General features: G+C 38.8%; 1 protein-coding gene across 1 annotated transcript in view; it reads right to left on the minus strand.

Moving 5' to 3' along the window:
• Nucleotides 1-23,674, minus strand: part of LOC146456261 (MAM and LDL-receptor class A domain-containing protein 2-like) — a 77,530-nt gene that overhangs the window by 8,300 nt on the left and 45,556 nt on the right. The window contains exons 30-53 of the mRNA XM_085093288.1: nucleotides 23,521-23,604; nucleotides 22,759-22,896; nucleotides 20,978-21,228; nucleotides 19,450-19,549; nucleotides 18,397-18,492; nucleotides 17,514-17,785; nucleotides 16,524-16,632; nucleotides 15,145-15,651; nucleotides 13,882-14,025; nucleotides 12,416-12,656; nucleotides 10,043-10,197; nucleotides 9,192-9,425; nucleotides 8,201-8,463; nucleotides 7,169-7,283; nucleotides 5,370-5,714; nucleotides 4,365-4,403; nucleotides 3,715-3,832; nucleotides 2,953-3,024; nucleotides 2,784-2,855; nucleotides 2,174-2,245; nucleotides 1,966-2,037; nucleotides 1,769-1,840; nucleotides 1,122-1,193; nucleotides 699-770 (exon numbers count right to left, since the gene is read on the minus strand). Coding sequence (XP_084949414.1) covers nucleotides 699-770; nucleotides 1,122-1,193; nucleotides 1,769-1,840; nucleotides 1,966-2,037; nucleotides 2,174-2,245; nucleotides 2,784-2,855; nucleotides 2,953-3,024; nucleotides 3,715-3,832; nucleotides 4,365-4,403; nucleotides 5,370-5,714; nucleotides 7,169-7,283; nucleotides 8,201-8,463; nucleotides 9,192-9,425; nucleotides 10,043-10,197; nucleotides 12,416-12,656; nucleotides 13,882-14,025; nucleotides 15,145-15,651; nucleotides 16,524-16,632; nucleotides 17,514-17,785; nucleotides 18,397-18,492; nucleotides 19,450-19,549; nucleotides 20,978-21,228; nucleotides 22,759-22,896; nucleotides 23,521-23,604 — 3,715 coding nt within the window. The remainder of the gene's footprint in view (nucleotides 1-698; nucleotides 771-1,121; nucleotides 1,194-1,768; nucleotides 1,841-1,965; nucleotides 2,038-2,173; nucleotides 2,246-2,783; nucleotides 2,856-2,952; nucleotides 3,025-3,714; nucleotides 3,833-4,364; nucleotides 4,404-5,369; nucleotides 5,715-7,168; nucleotides 7,284-8,200; nucleotides 8,464-9,191; nucleotides 9,426-10,042; nucleotides 10,198-12,415; nucleotides 12,657-13,881; nucleotides 14,026-15,144; nucleotides 15,652-16,523; nucleotides 16,633-17,513; nucleotides 17,786-18,396; nucleotides 18,493-19,449; nucleotides 19,550-20,977; nucleotides 21,229-22,758; nucleotides 22,897-23,520; nucleotides 23,605-23,674) is intronic.

The raw sequence follows: 23,674 nt of genomic DNA on the forward strand, positions 1-23,674 counted from the left end.
GAAAAAAAATCCCTGCCCTGTAGTATTAACATTTAGTTTGCCTCTTGTGCATTTATCATTTGTGAATGGCCAAACAAGGAAATTGTACATGAACCATCTCTTGACAGCCACTTGAAAGCAACGAAACAAACAAACAAACAAACAAACAAACAAACATATAAGCCGAAGGAGCGCCCGCATTACCCAACGACACGTTACTTTTTGTAATAGCTTACAACTAAATTTCTCTTTGTCTAATGGTCACGTGACGTGTTAGTGACCTGACCCAAGAGTGAATGACCAGAAATCATATTTTAAGGACGGTGCCTACTAATACCGAAGTATTTTTGTCCGGTTTATTGGAATCCAAAAAGAAAATTGGGGGTAACCATGCATTTTTCAGAGATAGCTAAGCAATGATATCTCTAAAAACCGCCAAAATATAAAGCAATGTATGGGATTTTTTCCTAAATTGAAGTTTAATTATCTCTGAAAAATGCATGGTGACTCCCAATTTTCTTATGAGATATTAAAAGCATTTGCTAAGTTCTGCTTTCTCCGTATAGTTTTAAACCGCGCAAAAATATTCCTGTATTAGTAGGCACCACCCACAGGAAACCCGAATATCTCGAGATGCGCAGAACGTATGCGCAGTAACAATAGTAGGCACCGTCCTTAATATGGTTTTATATTGTAATATGGTCTTTAAAAAGACTTACAGATATTCTAATGACTTTAGTCCACGAAAAGTGTCCTTTGTAACTGTTGTCAGCTCATTGCTGCTTAGGTCCCTAGAAAAACAAGTAAAGACAAAATATGATTAGCTAGGAAACAGTCAATCGCATGGAAGAACGATGATTTTTATTTTTTAATATGCCTTACGACTGATCAATCATTTATGCCAACTCTCCTGTCAGTAGCTCAAGGACATGCTGCTAAAATTCTTCCTTTACTTACTACAAACTGGAAGTCAAAAATAAGAAGTGAAAACACTTTTAAACAAGAGACAGGGAAACATGACTGAGTACGTGACTTTACCCCGGCTTTCGAAAAGCCGAGCCCAGGACTGATTCAAATTTTGTTAACACAGTCATTGTTCCTTCTTAAAATAAAGTGTAGATCTTGGTGCCTCATATACTCACAGTAACTTCAGTTTCGAAAGATCCGCAAACAGGCCATTTGGCAACGTTGTTATCTTGTTGTCCCGAAGGTATCTAAATTATAGTATAAAGAGAAAAAAAGGAGACGTTGACTTAACGAGAATGCACTGGCACTCTTTCTTCAGTCTTAAAGTCTCAACTACACCACATTTGTTTTGAGGACGGTGCATGTCTTCATCAGAAATTGTGATATGCAGCAGCATTTTTAATTGTAGATGATATCTTCATTCTGGGATATAACAAAAATTACTTTCTTTAAGTGTACACTAGCGCAGAGAGCTAATTGCGAACACTCTCCACTGATATCAAATTAGAATTGTGGAAAGGGGAAAACCGGAGTACCAGGAGAAAACCTCTCGGCACAAGGGACGAGCCTGATTAACAACAAACTCAACCCACATACGATGCCGAGTCCGGGAATCGAACCCGGGCCACATTGGGGGAAGGCGAGTGCTCTCACCACTGCGCCATACCTACTTCCCCAAACTTACCTCAAACAGATTAAAGAGAGACGAGATCACGCAATGTGAAACCGGACAGGAGGTTTAAACAAACAGGAAAAAAAACTTTAGCAAAACAAAGATGAAACAAAACTTAGAGTACAAAGAATTAAGTATGCCAGTACTTACAAATGGGTTAAGTTACTTTTGTTGTCAAATGCGCCATATTCTATCTCCTTTATTTGGTTTGAACGGAGGCTCCTAAACATCGAACAACAACGTCCGAATTACGATAGAAATTTTATTAGTAAACGCATTCATCACGTATAAGTAAATAAAAAAGACCTTTTGTCGTTGATATTCACATTATACAAGTCTGTACTTACAAAACCTCTAAGCGTGATAGGCCATCAAACATTTCCTTATCTACTTTGCGAAGAAGATTCTTTCCCAAATCGCTGAAAAAAAAAAGAAGTAAAATTAAAATGCTCTAGTTTCTATCTCAATTACATGCATAGCGTGTATGAAGTTTTCTTTCTTCAGACAACATTATATTATATTAGTCAAATGTTCCAGCATTCCTGTGATACTTACAGAACACGAAGGTTAGGAAGTCCAGAGAGACCACCGGCAGGGAGAGAGCGAAAAAAGTTGGAGTTGAGTCTCCTGCAACGTTAAAAAAATAATAAAAAATAGAAGAAGCCTTAAGTCGCATACAAGGAATTGATGCACTGTAGTGCAAGTGGCGACCGCATTGGATTGCAACAAGACCTTGAAAACGATCTTGCATTCTCTTCATGAAGCCATCAGTTTGGTTGCATTGCATTGTGGGATATTCGACTCACACCTAGCTGTAATGTTGTGTATGCATTTTACGGATAAGGAATCCGCGATTCCCTGATGCTAAGAGAGTGGAACTAGTGGAGGCGGGTGTGCCTGCATGCCACTTTAATTATTCACAGATAGAGAGTAGCTGTCATTTCGTTCCCTCGGGCGCGATATAAAATCGAAAATAGAGCTATCTTCGAGAAGTAAGCGATGAGGTCGCGAACTGCAGAGAGCGAGGTTCAATTCGCACAATGCGCTTCAGTTGTTGCGGCTCTAAGCTTTGTTGCTCATTACTCAAATATCACTCTATTATCGCTACTACGTGTAACGAAAATAACGACGAATTGAAGTCTAATTTTGTGTTTTGGGTACTTACAATGTTTTAACAGACGACACATTTTGGAAGGAGTCTCCATCGAGGCGAAGAAGGATGTTGAAACTCATGTCACTTGAAACAAAAATAAGAAAAATAAAAGCATTCAGTTTACCACGATAGTGTACACGCTTTGATGCTGCCTCGAGGCCAAGTACAGTTTTATACTCACATATGCTCCAGTTTTGTGAGATTTGCGAAATCTTTCTCACGTATTTGAGATATTCGGTTCTCTTTAAAAAACCTGCGGTAAAAAAATAAAGCCAAAATTAGTAATGTTTCTACTATTCTACTCTTTATTATTAATGTAGCTATAAAAGTATGTCCGAAATCTTCCAGAGGTAGATGTATTTATCTACCAACACGCTAAGGAGAATTCGAGAAATTTAACAACCATTGCGATAACCCAAGCCTGCGAGCACTTACGAAAATTAACATGCGACTACGGGCAAGAAACGCCCTTGGAAACTTTGAAATGTATTCGAGCGGAAGCCAAATTTTACGAGCATTGGAAACTTCAAAGGAACCGTTCGATACCCCTTGAAGAAGGCAAGTTAGACAATTTTTTAAAACATGTTTGAGATGTTAGACAAGATTAAGGCGCTGCTACAATACGCAATTTTTCTTGTAACTTGATTCGCAATTTTGTTGCGACACAAGTTGCACGAATCGTTGCCAAACGTAACATGCTCTGAAATGAACATGTCTCGCAATTTTTTTGTTGCCGCAATCGTTGCGAGAAGTAGAAGTCGGTTCTACTTCTCACAACAGTGACTGCAACAAAAACGTTGCGAGACATGTTCATTTCAGGGCATGTTACATTAAGCAACGATTCGGGCAACTTGTGTTGCAACGGTGCGACGAAATTGCAAGACAAGTTGCAAAAAAATTGCCTAGTGCAACAGTACTTTTAAACTGGTGATCCTGAACTTACACTGCTCTAGTGTTGAAAGGAAAGTTGCTAGGTACTGTCAGCAAGTCTTCTCCTGTCACCAGAATCCTTTTGTCTTTACCTTCACCAAACGCTTCACATTTACAGCTCGATGGACACCCTAGATACACGTGTGCAAATTCCTGATTAGCAAATCAAGTTAGTTACTTGAAAGGCAAGTAAAACACTTCACTAACGAAAATCGTTGAATAACACTAAAGCAATTATTGAGGCCAATCCCCAAAGACGCAAACAACCAACAAACTCGGAGTAAAAAATATATGTCAGGACGGAAATGGCATTAACTCTGTTACTTTGCAATAGAAAGCATTTTATTTGGATTTATCCTTACTCGAAAACAGGAGTCATTTACTTCTTTGTTGGACTTAAATAAGGGAATTCAGATACCTCCAAGGGGTTAATTTGATTGTAATTTTGAAGTTAAAATAACTCTTTGCAGTTAACATTAATGCGTAACCGGTGCCAAGCGCTGGAAGCCGGCACGCTTAGATTTAGCTTTGATTTTTATTGTTAGAGAACTAAACTGCGCGGGTTTTAGCAAGTTAATTAAAGAGCGTGATAGAAAACAAAAATTGAATTGCTTTTGTTCCTCAACTGACAACCACTGGTTCTTCCCGGATTACACCTCTCACCTTGTTGACGCGAACAAGAGTCTCCTTGATCATCATGAGCTAAAGACAGAAATGATGAATACCTTGGGTTAGCTTCTAGAAACTCTGAAAATGTTATAACTATATATCTTATTGCGTTCGACGTAGAAAGAATGCACCCCTATTACAGATTGGAGTCGAGATTTTATGGGACAACGTTGATTAAATGAATGAATCTTGGGACGCGTATCTGACATCCCCCGCAGATTTTGCAGGGGTGGATGACATCATCACCAACTTGGCAAAGGAGAGAGAGCCTGGGATTGAGATCATCGAACGCATTCCTCAATCTTTGATTACTACTAGTTGTATAACTTGTCGCGAAAGTTCCTGCTCGTATTTTAAAGGTATGCACCGTGTTTAATTTTAGTCGATGTGGCTCATAATTTCTTCAAACAATGAACTCCTGCAATGGTTCAAACTCCAGCACAGAAATTATGGAACCACTTCTCTATAGTTTCAGCTATTACAGGGAAACGTAATATCGCAACCAGCAACGTTTTTTTCCTGAGTCGGTCTGATATCGCTAAACGGGGATAATAAACAAAGGCGATGGCCAACTTTCGTTTACGTTGCGTCTACCTAACCGACAAAATAAAACAAAAACTCAACCAAAATAATGAATGCAATGTGTCCCGAAATTCCTCATATTATATTATCCCATATATGTTATTCCAAGTATTTTGCTTTCTCAAGTAAACCTAATTCTACCCAAAAGATTGCAAACTAAAACAGCTATGGAATAAAAGCCTGAAAAGTTATAGCTTGGGGTTTTGTAGTATGATTCGATTTGCAAAACAAAGCGGAAGAAATATGCCATCTTGGAACGTTTGGATGATTTTGTTTAGAGGAAGAAAAAGTTAAGTATACTGCACATGTACGATCCATTCGTTCAAGACTGGGGCCTTTTAAAGTTAAAACACTATACCATGTTTAACTGACTAAGAAATGTTGAAGGAGCAGACTAAGAAAAGAAGAAATGCTTACCTGCAACAGATTGATAAAAGGCTTTAAATCTTGCTATGGGTGGTCTACCATGACAACGAAGGACAACTGTCAAGTAGCTTGAGGAAGACACAAAAACCGGAGGATAGCTATAACCGCAGACCTTGCCTATCGAGGGCGCAGTCTCGTCGCCACCATCGAAAATTTCCAGAAAGCAGTTTTCGCAGGTCGGGTGGTCCCTCAGGCGGAATTCTAGGAATGTGAGGCGAATGATGTTGCGGTCTGGTACTGTGATTTGCCACGTGCAAAAACTGTCGTCTAAGTAAAACCCAGGGAAGGAGGGCGAGAAGAAATATCCTGACATGTTGGATAACTTTTCACTGCAGGCTAGAAAAGAAAAAAAGTCTAATGAATGAAAGACCATCAAAACAGAGATAGCAATCTGCGCCGTTGCAAACAAACAAGCCAAAAATGCAAACAAACAAATACAACAAAAAGTATTATAACTCAAGCCCAGTTTTTCTATTTTTTTCTGTTGCAACTGTCTTTAAAAGTTACTAAATTTTTAAGATCACACTCATACTAAAGAGTCGTTTTTGACCTCCGAAAGAATGTCTTGTTGAAAACGCTTTAAAGCGTGGTTAAATTTGTCATCTAGTCTTTAAAACGTAGACGCCACAACTTCGAATTAAGCTTTTTGGAGGGCGAGGGAGCTTTAGCGTGGACGGCAAAAATGATACGAAAACGATATTGTGGACGGAAGATATTTGACGCGGTTTGGGGGCGAAAATGGCGTTTTCTAATGTGTCCGGATTTGTGTGAACGGGGTCTAAGTTAACATTTATGATCACTTCATTCCGATTCAGATTCATTCATTCATGTTTCTGAATTTGTTTTTAACAAGTAGCCAAGTGCATAAGTATGGAACGAGAACAGCCAAACCACTATAGATCGCATTCTTGTCACACAAATCTTAAGCAATTTACAGTCCTTTACCAAGGTCCCAAAATCTAGAACTCTCTCCCAATATCAATTACTTCTTCATCTAGTTTTTTCACCTTTAAGGAAAAATGTTGCAGTTTTTATCTGTAAACTCATGAATTGATCAAGCGGCTCTTACGCAGCACCAAATTTTCTGTTTATTAATGACAGCCGAGGTGGCCTCTCTCATAAGCCTGGTGGTTTCTTGAGGTCTCCTCGCCATTAGTGTGCTATTTTGTATTGATTTTCTGTTATTTGTTTATTTCCTATTTAATTAGGACTCTGTTTAAACTAGCTATGCTAAACCAGATTTCCTGTATAAATAAATAAATGAAATTAAAAAAAAAATTACCTTAACTTGTAAATTGAATGATTTCTCTTTTTTTTAGTAAGGCAAATAAATGTTGATGGTGATGATGATTCAAACGAAGAAATCGTAAAGTAAGCTGGAAAGGACGTTTGCTTGTTTACTTATCTTTGTAATGAAACATTATTTTTATTTTCTGGTTCGTAGAGCCGGCCCCTTTAAATAACACAGTGGTTAAAACAAGCACATTACAGAGAACTAGGAAATATTTCTATCTCCTTCTTTCTCTTTACTGCATGTTATAGACATCGAGATTTCGCAACAAACTGTTGTAGCAACCGACGTTTGTGTATGGGACTGCAGTTTGTAGTTTGACTACTGCAAACTTTATGTACAGAACTCACTCGAAAGAGTCTGTGGAAAGGATATCACTTGATTGAGGTCTTACACACACACGAACTGATTATTCTTCCCTTTTCCGCCCAAAACGGCTATTCTGGTTATTTGCTCTCTAAATTGTATTTCGTTGAATGCAAAATATACATTATTTTACCTTGTTTCGCCAACTGAGGACTGTGCTGGCAATATCCAGCTGGATCCTCCTCAACATATAGTCCTGTCAATGCAATTAAGTCCTCCACCTTTTCCGCTTTACCTTTTATGAAGACCTATTTGGTAAAACGTATTTAGAACTGTACCCTGATAGACCATAAAGACGGTGTTGCACCATGCAGTAATTCGTGTGGCTTTTCGTGTGGCTATCTAAAATAATATTACAGTTCAGTAATAAATTTTCTTCGATTCTGATTGGCTAAACCTGAACAAGTGACGCGAAAGTATAGAGTGTTTTCATGGCGGCCATGTTGGAGGAGCCAAATAATAAAAGATATTTGCATAAAAATACAGTTATTTTCCAATTCTTTTGTTTCGCTCCTGCAATATGGCCGCCCTGAACACATTGTATTCATCCACAGAGAGACACTATCAGGTTACCACGGTTTAGTAGAAATTTAATGTTCTTAAAACTAGCACATAAGCCTACGAAGCTTCGCTTATCAGGCCGGGGCAACTATCACCCGGTAGTTATTTGCAGAAAAGTTTAAAAAACATTTTCATTTTTCGAATTTTGAAGCTGAAGTTGGCTTTTCGAAAATCCCAGCCAACCTTATTTCACACTCTAAAGGACACTTCTTTGCTATGTCCCCTTGAAAGCAAACTGATCTAATTTTTCCACGTTACGAAGAAAACGCCACTTTATCATTACACTTCAATCTGATTTCGTGAGAACGAATTGGAATATTCTGAACAGATATTCACCGAAAAGAAACATTGGGTAAGCTTGAAAAATTAATTCCAGTGTAGCAATTTCAACTTTTCGAAAAGATGGGGGCCACGCTGCAGGAGGTTTTTTAAGCTACGTCCCTGCTCGCTTTGCGCATTCCGAAACGCGTTATTTTTAATTTTAACGTTGCTAGGTAAGTTGCACTAGACATTGCCAAGTATAACACCGCCTTCAGTTTAGAAAGGGCGTTTAATGTTACTTCGAAGAACGCTTAATTATGAGAGCTGTTATACACGGCCCTACCTGAAAAGCCGATATGGCGCTCAATGGAGCTTGTCCGTAAATCCAGTTGTGACCAGTGCTCCCTTTCCAAGACCAGATGGGTACTTGCCGATAGTTATCTCGCTGTTGATAAATTGTTACTGATTTCTTCCCAAGCCCTCTCATCATGAAACGAAACTTTAGACACTTGGTATGCCAGTCACGTGACCTGTTATACGGTGGGCTCACAAGGACAGCGGTTTCATTGAAAACTGTAGTGTTGCTACCCATCACAACTCGGTCACCTGAAGAGGGAAAAGCCTTTCACATTGGAAAAGAAGTGAAACATTTTCTACCTGGACAAACAGCTCTTAGTTCAGCGACTGATCAAGGAATTTTATAGAGCAGGAATGCAAGTGGAAAATTTCACCTAGTAAATCTTAAAGAAAACTATTTACCCCACCCTTGCTGTTTTCTATGAATTCAATGTAAAATAATTTCTCTCTGCCATTGCACTGGTTTACATCCACGATTAACGAAATTAGTTCGAAGAGCATGAATCTTTTAAATTCTACTTGGTATTCTCTGATTGCCGTTTGCCGTATTAAAGATGTCAGTTGCAACGACATGATGTATATTGATGTGCCAAGTTATATCGTCGTCTGAAGGACTTGTATTCATGATGATAAAAAAAAACCAAACAAACAAACAAACAACAAAAACCAAAAACCATCAAAAAACAAAAAAAACAAAAAAAAAAAATTAACAACAACAACAACAAATTTCGGTCACTTTCCACACACTCCTTAAGTTTACTTTGAATACTGGTCTGCACTATGCTAGGTGTTAAGTGTTGGTTTCTCTAACACAAATACATTTTGATTCAAGCTCAAGTTTTGAAAGGGACAGTTAGTTCCTGGACTCCCCCCTCTCCCCGCCCTGCAGGTAGCTGTTCATCAGAGATCTTTTCGGATTCAATAGCACCGACGGAGTTTCTTAAACCTTTAAAACGTTCACTTCATAGATGACTTGCCTTTTCGATCACGGCACGATCTCTTCCATTTTACCATCACTTCTGTCTTCAAACCTTTTCTAACTGTTTCCCAGGCCTTCACGTTTCCCGCTTCACCCCCACATCCATGTGACATGCGGAGTATTTCCTCTGCTTTGGTTGAATAACTCCACAGATTGAATCCACTCAGTTTTCCCAGGATAACTGGTGAATTTACTCCTGGAGATCTAAAACCGAATGTCATGGTTCCTCCTCCTATGAAGACACGTTTAAGGCTTAGTTAACGAACTATAACAAATGGAGCCAATCGATTCAAGGGCGCTGCCTGTTTTTTCTACTGCGCTACGTTCTGCACATCTCGAGATGTTTTTCGAGGCTCACGACTACAGTATGTCGGAAAAGTAGATTAGATTAGAATTCAAAAAGGAAATTGGGGCTAACCATGTATTTCTTCGGAGATAATTAAGTTTCAATTTGGAAGACAATGCCCTACATTGTTGTGTATCCTCTTACAGCTTTTTGGAATTATTGTTGTTTAATTATCAATGAAAAATTCCTCGTTGCCCCCAATTTGTTTACGCAAAAATACCTGAAAATTAGGAGACTTAATTTTGTTAATATCTCGTTAGTGAGCATTATTCGTCGTTGTATATGTTTATGCTTCAGAAATTCAAAGGTCAAAGGTAAGATCAAGTGAAACAAACAGATAATCAAAGAAACCAACCAACCAAACAACCAAACCACCAAACAATTCTCTATAAGATAACCTTAGTTAGAAATTACGAGTCAAAAGCGAAAATTGTTTACTTAAAAAAAAAAAAAAAAAAAAAAAAACAACTTTTAGAGAGTTTTTGTATATGAAGTAACATTACCCTGAATCCCTAAATTCTGCAGTAAGCTTGTACGAAACCCAGCAGACTGAAATTTTCTTTCTCCATCTTTGTAAACATCCAGCAACCCATCAAAGTTCTCCCACGTGACGCACATGTGATGCCACGTGTCATCCACCATGACCACTGGGATGACACTGTATAGAAATAAAAAAAAAAGTGATTTAATGCACGCCAAGTATGACTCATTAATTTGACATAAGTGAGTATATTCCCCATACTGTCCTATTAATTTAATTTAATTTAATTTAATTTAATTTACAGTTAATCTATGCGCATTTTGCCGAGCCTCAATGCGCTTACAATTGAAGATCTACTTATGGCATAAAGCTAACAATATTACTAGATTACACCAGTGATTCCTCTTAATTAGTTAGTTAATTTTCCTTTCCTTTTCCTTTTTTCTGATTTTAAAAGTCTGCTCCACCCGACTCGATTAGCTTCGCTGCATTCGGGTAGGTACTGTACTTCAACTTTTGTTAATATTATAATAAATGATGAATTATGATAGTTATAAAGAATCATCCATAACTATAACATCAATTACTGTGGCTGATGATAGTTTCATCACTTTCATGAGTAAGGATATTTACCAATTATTCCATGAGCGCGCGTTGGATATGAGGTGGTAAATAGCCAACGAGGCGCGTAGCAATCTCATATCCAACAAGCGCGAATGGAATAGTTGTTTTATTAAATTCTCCGCGTTTGGGTATTGCTGTTGAAGTTTGCTGAATTTTATTTTAAGTAAAAATTTCTTTCAAATTAAAACGACGGGGTGTTGAGGCAACTTCCGACCAAAGCGACAACGTAATGATCACATGACACGCGCAGCTCTTTGCGAACGGAGTTGAATGAAAAATCGAGAGCGAAGTAAGTCGGACACAGCCGGACTTCTCAAATTCAAGAAACGTTCAAGTGTACTATTGTAACTGGAGTCCTCGTAAATGCGTAGAAACATAACGGCAGGCATTAAGCTCTTCTCAGTTGAGGAATTTCTTCGATCGGTTCTAACCTCTTACCGCCAGGATTTGCAAGCTATCCTGAAATTTTTGAAGGTAATCGGTTGTTATTGTTGTTGTTGTTATGTGATCTAAATTGTAAAATCGTGCAATTTTCTGATTTTAAAGGAAACTTCAGAGATACGTACCATTAAATAGTGTCATACCGAACTTTGTGGCCGTTATTGTTGTTATATTGAGATGGCATTGTTTGGTATTTCTTTCCCTATAAGGTCAAACTACGGTGTATGAGCTGATAACCGGGATTAACCGAACTAATACGCTAGAAATGCAATATCCGAGGCTGAGAATTTAATAAAATAGGATATATTATTTGGTATAGTCGTTGCATCTATTTTCTCCCGGGCGTGAAATTCTCCATGTGATATTAATCAATTTTACACAATGCTTCGCTTCAAAACTGTCAAAGCCATCCCATCCATCGCTACTATCTATCAGCTACTCTCGAATTCGTGTGAAAAGAAAATTTATGCATTTATATGTATGTATCCATCGGTCGAGAAGGCCCTATGTGCCACGAGGCACGAAAAGGATATATGATCCATCGGTCGATGGAATTTTACACCTTCGTTGTACGTCGAAGTGCACAAGTTAATAGAATTGATATAAATTAAATCAAAATCAATAAACAAAATTTAGCATACTGCAAGCGGCGTTTAAGAACAACCTTACCCTACTATAGAGTCCAGGTCTTGAGAATTTAAAAACCCGTGTAAAGTCCGAGGTTTCGCTTTAGTTTTCGAGGGCCTGTGTCTTGAACCTGAATCGAAGGACTCCAGACCGGCAGTATTCATTCCTTTGAACTGAGATTAACAATATCCTCCTTGTGGGTGGTTGAGTATTCTAAGCCACGTAAGCCAATATTTTGGTTTGAAGGGCTCCAAATGCGACAGATCAGCTCATCACTTTGATCTGAGATCCGCAATGTCCTCGTTTTTGACAGTTAAGCAGTCTCAGCCGCGACCGTGAAGTTCATCATTTCGTTTGCAATATCTTAAAGGTGTCTTTCTTCTAGCCCCTAAAACTTATCAAATAAACGCAAGCCCGGCCTTATCCACTTGTCAGCTGGAACAAGCTAAAAACGTTTACAGGAATCGATTGACCGAGCGAGCGAGCGAGCGAGTAAAATTATTTCCTGCTAAATCCCACTCTACTAGCTGATTGCTTCCCAGAAATGACAAGAATACAGAAGTGATAATAAAACCCTTAAATGATGAAACAGCTCACTAAAACACACATTGATACTAAACTACTTGCAACAACAACAACAACAACAACAACAACAACAACAACAACAAAAACACCAACAACAACACGACAACAATTACGATACCTTGCTCTTTTATCGAGGTGAACCCTAAAGGTGTTGTTTCCAGAATAGAAACCCAACAAAAGTGATTCGCCTTGTTCGGACGCCACCTTGTATTCGATGAAGAAGCCAGCGTGCGAGGTCTTTAGCCAAAAGCACAGAGTAAAGCCAAAGCTAAGAGGTGAAATGTCAGAGAAAGACACATCGCTAATGTTGGCCTCTGGAAGGTGGATCTCATAGTCATCTGCCTCAAAGAATCCCCTGACTGCAAAATCAACGAACATAAAACAGCGGATAAAAATACTTACTTAAAGGGCGTTTTAACACTCCATTGGTTTACCTTAAGTATATTTATTTGTTTTATTAGATTACAAGAGCAAGGGGGCAAGACATTTTCAAATTTGTACGATGCAACAATCCCTTGATGCTCCATCCAAAGGCGCTCTAAAGTCCAGTAGTGTCGAAACGGGCAGTTTGAAAACTTTTCGAACGGATTTTTGGACAACTGCAATACCTCTAATCAACCTTACAACTTCTCCTGAGATTTATCCGGGAATAATTTGACAGTGACAGTGAAACCTGACAGTGTTTATGAATGTTGTCGAATCTTTGGAAGCCCGAGATTCGACGATTCTCGTCAACGTTCGGGCATTCTGGTGATTAAAGGTGCAATTCAACCATTTCAGAAGAGTGTGTCAAAAAGCAAATTGTTAATACTCGAACACGAAAAGGAACATTACGAGCAATGCACCGTGTGCCTACCCTAATTTTTTATCTGCAGAAATGTGGCTTCTGTTTCCGCAGCACTGCGAACAACAGCTTTTCAACGTATTTTCACTATCTGCAACGTGTGCACCTTTGTGAAGTAACTTTCCGTTTTTGGCCGACCACTATTAAATTAAATTTAAAAAAGTACGATTGAAATTCCGTTCCGGTACTCAATTAACAAAATAAGTTTTTTGGCTCTTTTCTCAAAACTGCCAGTAACAATTCGGTCCTGGAAGGCACTTTTTAAAGTGCCCAATGTTCGTTATCAGAAATCTTAGCTTGGAAGCTAAAACACTGAAAACTAGCTTTACAAGATAAAGAAACGCATTGGGATAGTTTGAAGAAAAAGCTACCACCAATCGACAGGAAAATGGATCAAAAAACTCTGCAGGAGTTTTGAGAAACAAACCCGTCTCGTTTATTGTTTTTAATTTGTTTCATACTTTGTATTTGGACGGTGTAGATTGGTGTAACTGATAACATAACCGTGTTTTAAATAAAAGTACAATTTCAATGGCAATGTCTCGGACAGTTTCCGTGGGCAGTTTCAATCATAACGTGTTTCGTGTAAGACGTAGTTTAACATTGCTCATATTTTTGCACTACGTGTTGCACGCGAGTATATGAGACATGTTGAACGGCACTGCGGCATGGTGTGGTGACCGCCAACGTAAAAGTTGCGCGGGAAATCAGTTACACCGTGTTTAGAGTCCTTAACTTACCTCGTCCACCAGTGTTATTCTCATCTGGATCTGCGTCATGAAATTCCTGACTCGCCTCGTCACTCTCTTTGTATCTGGTCCTCTTCCAGGCTCGTATGCTTCTCCATCCACACCAGTCTCTTGTTATGTCACAAGGTGGCTCGTCTAGATTGTCAGTTGAACAATGTTGACGTTAGGGGCAATTCATTTTGTTACGGGGTCTGCTTGGCTGTTGGCATTCGAGGTTTGTTTGTGTGCTTGTGTTTGTCTAGCTAGGGGGAGGGAGGCATGCGAAAAGATCATGATGTTTCAAAGAGGAGTCACTTTGAAAATAAAGGATTAAGGCGGGAATAAACCTGAAAGCCGTTTCCACGCCGCTTAAAATCGGTTTAATGGAAATATCTCGTTCACGTTTCAAGCAATCCAAAAACTCTCTGCTTATCCCGTGAATCTATGTTGTGGGGCGTTTTGTGAATTTTTTGGTGAATTTTGGGTATATTTGGGAGGAGATAGTTTTTCTAGAAGGATTGGTAAAATTAAGAGAAATAAGAAATATTGAAGATTTAGTGAAGTTTTAAAATTAGAATTTGTGGTTAATAATTAATAGACGGATACCAAGTTAGTCCACTAGAAACCTGGGGTGCTCTTGCGTGGGTATCAACTGTCTGTTGGTGTTTCAAAAATCATTTTCTTTCTTTTATCTTTTCTTCAAACCTCTTAAAATTCCATTCAAATATTCACGTTTACTCCCACCTTAAGATGGCCCTTTGGACATTGAAACAATTTCCTACAGTGAAAGAGGAAAGAATGTTAATTTGACGTCCAATGTTTCCTTCACTTTTCACTCCCCCCTTGTTTTCGGAAGAGGGGGGTGGGGAGGTAGAATTCTAAGAGGGGTGCTAGAAAAAGTTAGAATTGGATGAATGAAACTCAACCATTCACCCTAACATGTGATAAACTTGAAAAAAGAAATAAGTTTTCATCCCAACTAAAACTACAGCATGACGGGAAGAGATGTCCGGGGCAAGAGAGAATATAAAAGGCAAGTATAAAATAGCGCAGTTTAAATCTAACTTTAAAACGCTCGTTAGTTTTCAAACTACACACACATTTTAATCGAGTTATCTTTGCGGCATGCTAGCGGTTAACCTGCTTTTGCTACCGCATCCGGTTTTCTCGAACCAAAAGCCGAATAACAACACCGACACCGTTGCAGTTTAAATCAGATTTCCGATAACACTGTTTGGCCAAAAGGTAAGATTGGAAAGCTATTCACCAACTTACCAAGACAAATAAAGTCCCCTTGGAAGTCATCAAAATTAACATGTCCTCCAGGGCTGTCGTCGAAGTCCGTAAGTACTATCCGACCAACTTTTCCTATGTATGCATCAAAAGCGCGAAATCTGACTCTCTCCATGTGTTCCTTGCAGTTAAGGGTGTCGAAGAAGGGTAAGAGACGGGAGCCCACCCAAAAATATACCCTTGCGCTACTATTACAGCTTCCACCGACCAAGAAATTAACATTTGGGCCTGTTATACGTATAAGCGATGACACAATGGTGCCGGTAGGTGCGTCCCCTTGAATGTTGCCCGCTGGAATGTCTGCACTTGATCGGTTTTCGTAAGTTCCTATCCACCAGTTCCCCTGATGACCGGACGTTGTCTTGGAAGACCCGGATGTTCGTGCGAGGATGTTGTCCCCAAGGGTGGGTTGGTAGCGGAAGGCTGATCCTCGTGCTGTCCATCCCTCGAGGGTTCCTTTTTCGAAGTCAAAGTTGCCACATGCTTCTTCTACAAAAGAAAAATAATGAACATAAGTCATTTATTCTAACTTTATCTACAATCAAGGACAAAAGGTCTTGGGACAAATGTTACAAAGTACTGCTATTAACTACCAATTTAGTGTGATTGACCAATGAAGTCATGTTTTTTGTTTGAAGCCCATCTTACTAACTCACCCCACCCCCCAGACGAAAACCTGGGCTCAACATTGTAAGGGGAGTGGGGGCGGAAACCGGATACTTCTCGTTCACGAGTAATGTTTTTCTGTCGCTTGCGTAGGGAAACATAGTAAATGCGAATTGTGAAGTGATGACGTCATATGACGTGGTAATTAGGTCATAATTGCCAAATGGCAGCCATCTTGAATTTCTGGATTTTTCCAAAACTTGAGGAAAGCGCCAAAATTGAACGAAAAGTAATCAAAACTAACAAAGGATCATTAAAATGAGCTAAGAACACAAAAGTTATGGGAAGAAAAGTGATTTTTCTTCATATTAAAAAGGTATTTTCTATTTCCTGAAAAAAAGTGCCTGTCAAAAATTGGTTGCCATGGTAACATTAAGTCGATCAACCCTAACCGACCACATGGAATTTTTCCCAGATAAATTTCCTGAAGTTTAAGGGCGTTTGCTCAAATATTTAAAACAGTTATTCACGTTCAAAGTCCAAAACGGGCAGAATCCCCCTCCCCCCCACCTTCCCGGTCTAGATAGCTCAAGTAACTTTCGTTGCTAAAAAAATTCTCCCAAACAAAATTCAAGAATAATTTAGCTGAATAATTTAACTCCTAATAAACTCAGTTAGCTGGACTGCTTAACTTTGCGTGAACAAACTTGCTATACTAATAGAGTGTACTGCAAAATACACATCCCTTTCCTCACCTGCATCAGGCTTCCAAGGAATGTATTCACAAGTTTCTTTGGTGAAGGACACGTCATCGATGGCGATAAATGGTCCAACGAATGCTGGGCTGTATCCCACAAATTCAATCTGCACGTGATAATAAAAAAACATGCTTGTCACTTGGATTCAATTTTTAATTCTCGAAGAGTTGTAAAGCAACATTACAGGAGTTATGGTACAGTTGTAGAATGAAATTCTAAGCGCCATATACTCTTCCCCGCGGCTACATGTTTGAAAAATTACCTGTAAGCCAGCACCCTGTGAAAATACCAAGTTTGGTCATTTTCGTACGGGCGACACAGCAGCTGAGAAGAAAACATTTTCCTCTGTGATTTATTTTCTTTAGGGGTGAGCAATAGCCGAGATTGGTAAATTTATTAATTGCCCATGTCACCTTGTGGCCTTGCCAGGTAGGCTTTCCGACAACATTAGAGGCTGAGACTAAGAATTACGTTTACGCCAAACGGCAATGCGCAAACGGCGGAAATGACCACGAACCCATTTTATCCTATATTTTGCCGCTCGCTGTTACAACAACATCCTTTATTTAAACACGATAGTAGTTGAAGCAACAGAATTGCTAGTGGGTTTGTGCCTAACTTAAGTTTAAAAACATGCATTAAAGGTAATAACAATCATATACATAATCTTACACGTTAATAAAACTTAAAACCCGTTTAGCTCTTTCTTTGCGTTTGAATCGAAGCTGTATTGAAGTCTAATTGGGCTGTTTCAGCTTCTCAGTAAAATTGAGTAGATTTGAGTTCGCATTAAGGGCCAGAATTAATTTAAACGATTCGCATCTATGTACTTATTTTATCAAGAATACACAAACGTGAATCTCACGTTTGTCGTTTGCCGTAAACGCGATTTTAAATTTCTCTATTATTTTAAACCGTATACCGCGCCTCATTGTTACATTATAACTTCACGCACACACATCTTCCTAGTTTTTGGAGCGCACCTACCTTCGCATTGGAGTAGTTACTGGTCAAAGGTGTTTGTATATACCGCGCCTTATTTGTCACTTTATCCTCGAAGAAAAGCTGCTTGGTTTTATTAGATGTTATTTCCCGCAGTAACACCATGAACGACACTGCGTGCCAACTGTGCACAAGATCATTGCCAATCATGAACCGGAAACGGAAGCACTTCCATTCATGAGCATGCGTGTTGATGATCGGAGATAAGAGAGAAGTGGGCAGCTTCGAGGCTCCACCGGAAAGTGAGACGAATCCACCTGACACCAGAAAAGAAGGGTCAATAGATATCGATTATTCAAAGCTCTGTGTAATACAAAGAGGCCACATCTCCTGGCTCTCCTAAACGGAGTAATAGAGAAGATCTAATAGATCGAAAATATAGAAGGCAGAACAGTTGGTTTTGCTCTCAAATTCACGGCGCAAAACGTGATCGCTGAAAACAGAGATTCTCGCGCACAAACTAATCTCCATTTCCTCGTTCGAGACTTCTCGCTCCACGCGCAGTCTTTTAAAGTCTACGAGAAACTTCGAAAAGGTGCACTTTTGTTTTGTTCATGTTGGTTTATCGATTGACAAAACAATTATAAGAGATGCGTTGATATGAGTGAAATAAGAACCAGCGTTTTTTCATTTCTATTTCATTCAATTTGTTGACATTCATCATTTGTTGACTGGAGATCATTATACTCAAAGAAAGTAATTTTTTCAATGAACGATGTCTGTCTGTATGAATCAAACCAATAAAGAAACAAACAGACAAACAGAAAGGAGAGACAAACAAAAGCAACAACAAACGAACGAGTGAAAAAACTTTTTTAACTTGGCTACCCCCAACCCAAGCTATAATTTTAATATAAACGCGTCTTACCCGACTTCTCCAATCCTTCCAGGAATGTGCCAAGCCTCCATCCCTTTTGGGCTCGCCAATCGCACATGCTTTCTTCAAAATGACAGTCTGGACTCGCTAATTATAATGGAACAGAAGGAAAAGAATTTCCACACTTAAAGGGAACTTTTGCTCTTACAACAAATTGACTTTAAACTTTTGGAAGTCGACAAAAATGGATATGATTATCCCCTATTTCGCCTTCAAATTGTCTGCTTGCCGTCATTACGATTTTATGATGTCATTCCGTTGAAGCAGAAGTTCGTCTGTATGAAACATTTGAGCGACCAAATGACTACATGGAAATCCCCTATAGCGGTCCGCGGAAATTTAAAAGCAATCGCATGGCAATAATCAAATGCTGTTTTGTCTCACACTAATATATCTCTTCAATGTTTTCCTATTGAATTTGAAATTGGACGATATACTATTTCGAACAATTTAATGTCAATTTCCATTAAGAAATGAGGTTTCCGTTAGAATGATACACTCATTGAAATTTTGATAACAATCATGCAGACTTCGATGAAAGAAAGAAAGAAACACAAAGTAAATGAATGGATAAAGGGATGACTGAATGGTTGATTGTGTGCATAAATAAACGACAGGGTGCATGCAGAGAAAAATGAAAGAATGAACTAACCCATGGATAAATACTTAAAAAGAAAGAAATGAATAAAAGGAAGGAAGAATGAATGAATGAATGAATGAATGAATGAATGAATGAATGAATGAATGAATGAATGAATGAATGAATGAATGAATGAATGAATGAATGAATGATTGAATGAATGAAGGAATGAAGGAATGAGTGAAGGCAGGGATGGTTGGATGGGCAAATGAAGATAACCTTTACTCCTACGACAGCTTACGTTTAAACTTGCAACAAGGCCATACAAGTAAAATCAAGTTTTAAATAGCTTACAATTTCACTAAGGTGCAAAAAAATTAAACTTGTAAAAACCCACCGTCACTCATTCTTCCATCATTTTAAATTCGCATTCTAACAAGTTAAGTTATTTCTTGTATACGTACTTTGTTCTAGAATTGTGTCGCAGGTTCCATCTAACACAGTTAAGTCGTCTACTGCAATGTCACCCTGATTTCCGCCACCAACTGTTCCTTCCAGTACAAACTGGATTAAAAATAAACAACACATGCATAAAGTTATGTTATCTCCGGGCCGAAGCGACCTTAACGAAGAACGACGGCTACGGCAACTCAATAACATTCAGTTTAAATGAGTACTAGTGGTTGAAATATCCACAAACGTAATTCTCAGGGGCGGCGTTTAATCTCACAAAGCAAACCAGAAAGTAACAAACCTATATTCACTTTCCCCATGAGACGCTGAATTAAGGGGCTGTTTACATGGAGGGAGGAAGATCCTAGCACTAGGAAGATTCTAGAGGGCGGAAAATCCTATCGCCATATGTTTTCTCTATTCAGTTTACGTGCAAAAAGTTGTACTTGGCCCTAGCGCTAGGATCTTCCTAGAGATAGGAACTTCCTAGCTGAGAGATAGGAAAATCGTAGCACCATGTAAACTACTTTCGCTCGGAAGATCCTAGTACTAGGGACAAAAAGAACATGGCGGTAGCCGGGTGTTCAGCTGCTCAAGGCCGACAGTCACTCTTCTTTTCCTTGTCCACTTGGTAACCACTTCGGCCGAAATTTCTGCATCTAAAGCAAAGAAAAAATTATCCGCCTTCTCGGATCTTCCTGGTACTAGGATCTTCCTCCCTCCATGTAAACAGCTCCTTAAATCAAATGCCAAGAAATGTACCATATATAGAGTCACTTTTTGCATCATCAAACCTATTTTTTAGGACGTTTTCGTCTCCATCGTAGCTGCTTATGTAGGTGCCTAAATATCTTTCGCAACCACGGCTACAGCGCCGACGAAAACGTGTCTCGGAGAATTAAAATGAACGTTCGTCGATTAATGAGTGTTATGTGGCTGAACTATCCAACGAGCTGAATTCAAACGCAAGGCATTCAAGTACATAATAAATAAAAGGAAATTCACTGTCCTGTGATGAAGTTCTATATAAAACTGCAGGTTTGGTAATTTTGTGCTTTTGCTGTGTATACGGTCCGCGTAGAATGCAAAAAATATGCTTTACAGCACACCTAGAGAGAAACTTTTTTCTCTCATCAAACGTCAACCGTAACCGTACGGCTACCTTGAAAACACCTTCAGTTGAACAAGTTAAGACAACGTTTTATTAAAATGCCAATTAGGAGCAAAAGCAAGTAAGCAAAAGCACAACCGTCTGGTGTTTCACCGCTCAAGTCTCTTATAATTAAGTAGAGACTTTTAAGAACCACGACGACACTCTAATTAAAATAGAAATTCACAACATTTAATCTACTGCGTAATAATTACTCCAACTCGCTCAACTCGTAAAATGTAGTTCCCCTTCACAGAAACTGAGATTGATAGGAACAACATTTAATAATTAAGGCCGGAACGCCGTCAGATATAGCTATAACGACTTGGCTGAGAACATCAGGAAATCTTCATCGAATCAGTGAGACTTTCATTCACTGAAAACCTTACTTTATAAAAACTTGGACTACTTAGAGCCGTCTGTCCAAATCTCCAGCGGTTTCCTTTATCTCCAGACAGTCTCCATACAAGGTACTCTGATTGGTTGGTTTTTAGGTACACGCTCAGGTTACCGATATCTGCCCCATGCATGTGATACCAGAACTGTACACAAACTGTCTCACTGGGTTCTATCCAGCCACTCAGGAGCCTCGCCTGCTCTCCGCGTTTCCTTTGAGATGCTTCAATGAAGATGTATGCGCCTGATAAAAGTAAAAAAGGAGTGGGTCGTGTGTAGCCTGTACGATTAGTAAGAAAGGGAAAGGAGAAGTGATGAAACAAAAGGAAGCCTCTTCTCTTGTTTTTCCTCTCTCTGCTTCCTCTCTCCTCCACGTTTACGCCAGTTATTGAAGTAGGTCAGCTTTGGCTTAATAGGTGGTTTGCGTCGCCGCCATGTTGGTGGACAAAACTAAAGAAAATTTGTTCACAAAGCTTGTATAAAAATGGCAGGTAACTCCCAGAGGAGAAAAATCTCCTTGTTCCTGTCCACCAACATGACCGCCATAACGTCACATGCAAACTATCAACTGGTTATTTTACGCTTCGCAATTAAGTCGAAGGGCAAACGTGCAGACAACCAATAAATGAATACAACAGCAACAGCAACGACAACAGCAACTACATTAAAAAACACTGCATCATGGCGGAACGTACAAGACATGTGCTAGATAGTACTTGTCGTTGTAATTTTCATGTTACTTGTGCAGTACTGTTTTATTTAGGACTGGCCGATAAGCAGTACATTTTTTGTTACCCAAAAGAGCTACCAAATCAGTACTTTTTGGTTATTAACCCTTTAAGCCCTGATAGTGACCAGGAAATAATTTCTCCTTACGTCCTTACTGCTTGATCAAACATGGAAGTCACGAGAATGAAGAAAATGATTGGATGTTCTCAAACTCATTAACAATTTATGAAGAGAAAACATATAAAGAAATCACTACCGTGAGGGAAGTATGGACAATGTTGTGAACTTTTGCTTTAAATTTCTCCAAGAATTATTATGATTTGAGAAGCTTTATCAAACACTCATGTTTCATCCGATTTCCAAACACCTCGAAGTAGCTTTAGAAAACGCTTCTCAGTATTTAGAAATCGGATGAAACACCCTTCAAGCTCGTGTGTGATATATTACTTCATGATCAAAAAATACATGGAGAAAAGTGAAGAGAAGAAGCATTTTGATACTGGGGGTTAACCCTTTAATCCCCAAGAGTGCCAATTGGCACATAATGCCATAACTCTGTCAATATTTGACAGATTTCTATGAATTTTGACATCAAGATGGTCTTGTGAGGATCTACTCATTGAAAGGATGAAAACTTAACCCCCTCCCTTATGTGATATGGTTGACCACCCCTATAACTTTTCAACTTTTTCCTCCTCGCAGTTGTGGGTCTTAAGACATCTCTCTCAGTAAAGAATTACAAAATAAGCTATAGTTTAGGGGTACACCTAATATATACACAAGGACTGGGACGTTTTTGAACTTTTGAATTTTTTCAAAGCCATAACCTTTCTTATTTATAACTTATCAGTCATGAAATACACTCATGAGTAGCTTTAAAGTGGTGTATCATACATGGATATTGAGTTTGTAGTACTGGACCTGGAGAAAATGTCGTTTTGCCTTAGGGGTTAGAGGGTTTAAGACATAGGGGAAATTAAAAAAAAAAATAGATCAATTATTATCAGTTTAATTTGTCTAGTCTAGCGTTCCTTTGTTTTCTTACCATCCTTTCTGAACGAGGTGTGATCGTAACTCGGTCCAGTACTTTCCGTTGGTGTCTGGCCCGAGCCCACGGTCCAATGAAACGTGGCATCCTTATCACGTTTCAATCCACAATTACCATTTTGGAAATTACAGTAACCTGAGAAAAAGAGCAAAATATTTCGTCCATGTGCATTTTTAAAGAATGATCAGTTATCCAAGGTTTGAAATTCCTTGCCACAAGAGATGTTTGGTCTCCATTTCCCGAAACTAAGAACGATTGTTGTAGAACTAAGCAGTAAATATGTTTTAACATCGTCCATAAAAAGGACAGGCATCCTCATTTTTATGTCCTAAGAATGGTTAAGTTTACCAGATTAGCTCTGCGTTTACTTGCATCGTTGGAGTGAAACAAACAGAACACGGTAGCTAGGGTTATAATGTGACATATTTCTAACCAACATCTGTACAATGTTGACCATAACTTAAAGAACACAAAACTATACAAAAGCGCCATAAACTAAAACAAAACGGCCAAGTTTGAGGGCATTAATGATTTGGAATTTGTTGCGAGAAAGGTGCTGAAGAGCAAGTTCTTAATTTCTGGCGACTTCTTCCGCACAAATCCTTTAATTTTTGCTAACATTCAAACCATCATAAAACCTCACACTTGTTTTTGAAATATCATTTCAGATTTTCATACTTTTAAAGCACATCCCATAACAAGGCGAAAAGTAAGTCACGTGACGTCCTAGCTCACTGATCTCTTCTAATCTCGTCTTACCTCTGAATGATCTGCATCTTTTATTGCCGGATGATTGATTATTGGAGGAACACGCCAAATCATTCAAATGACACTTGCCAGATCCTACAAATATATTAACAAATAAATGAGTGAAGAAATCCGACAGAAGCGGAACATATTTACTTACTCCAGT

Source organism: Pavona decussata, unplaced genomic scaffold, assembly GCF_977016875.1.
Source record: "Pavona decussata unplaced genomic scaffold, jaPavDecu1.1 SCAFFOLD_260, whole genome shotgun sequence".
NCBI classification, from domain to species: Eukaryota; Metazoa; Cnidaria; class Anthozoa; order Scleractinia; family Agariciidae; genus Pavona; species Pavona decussata.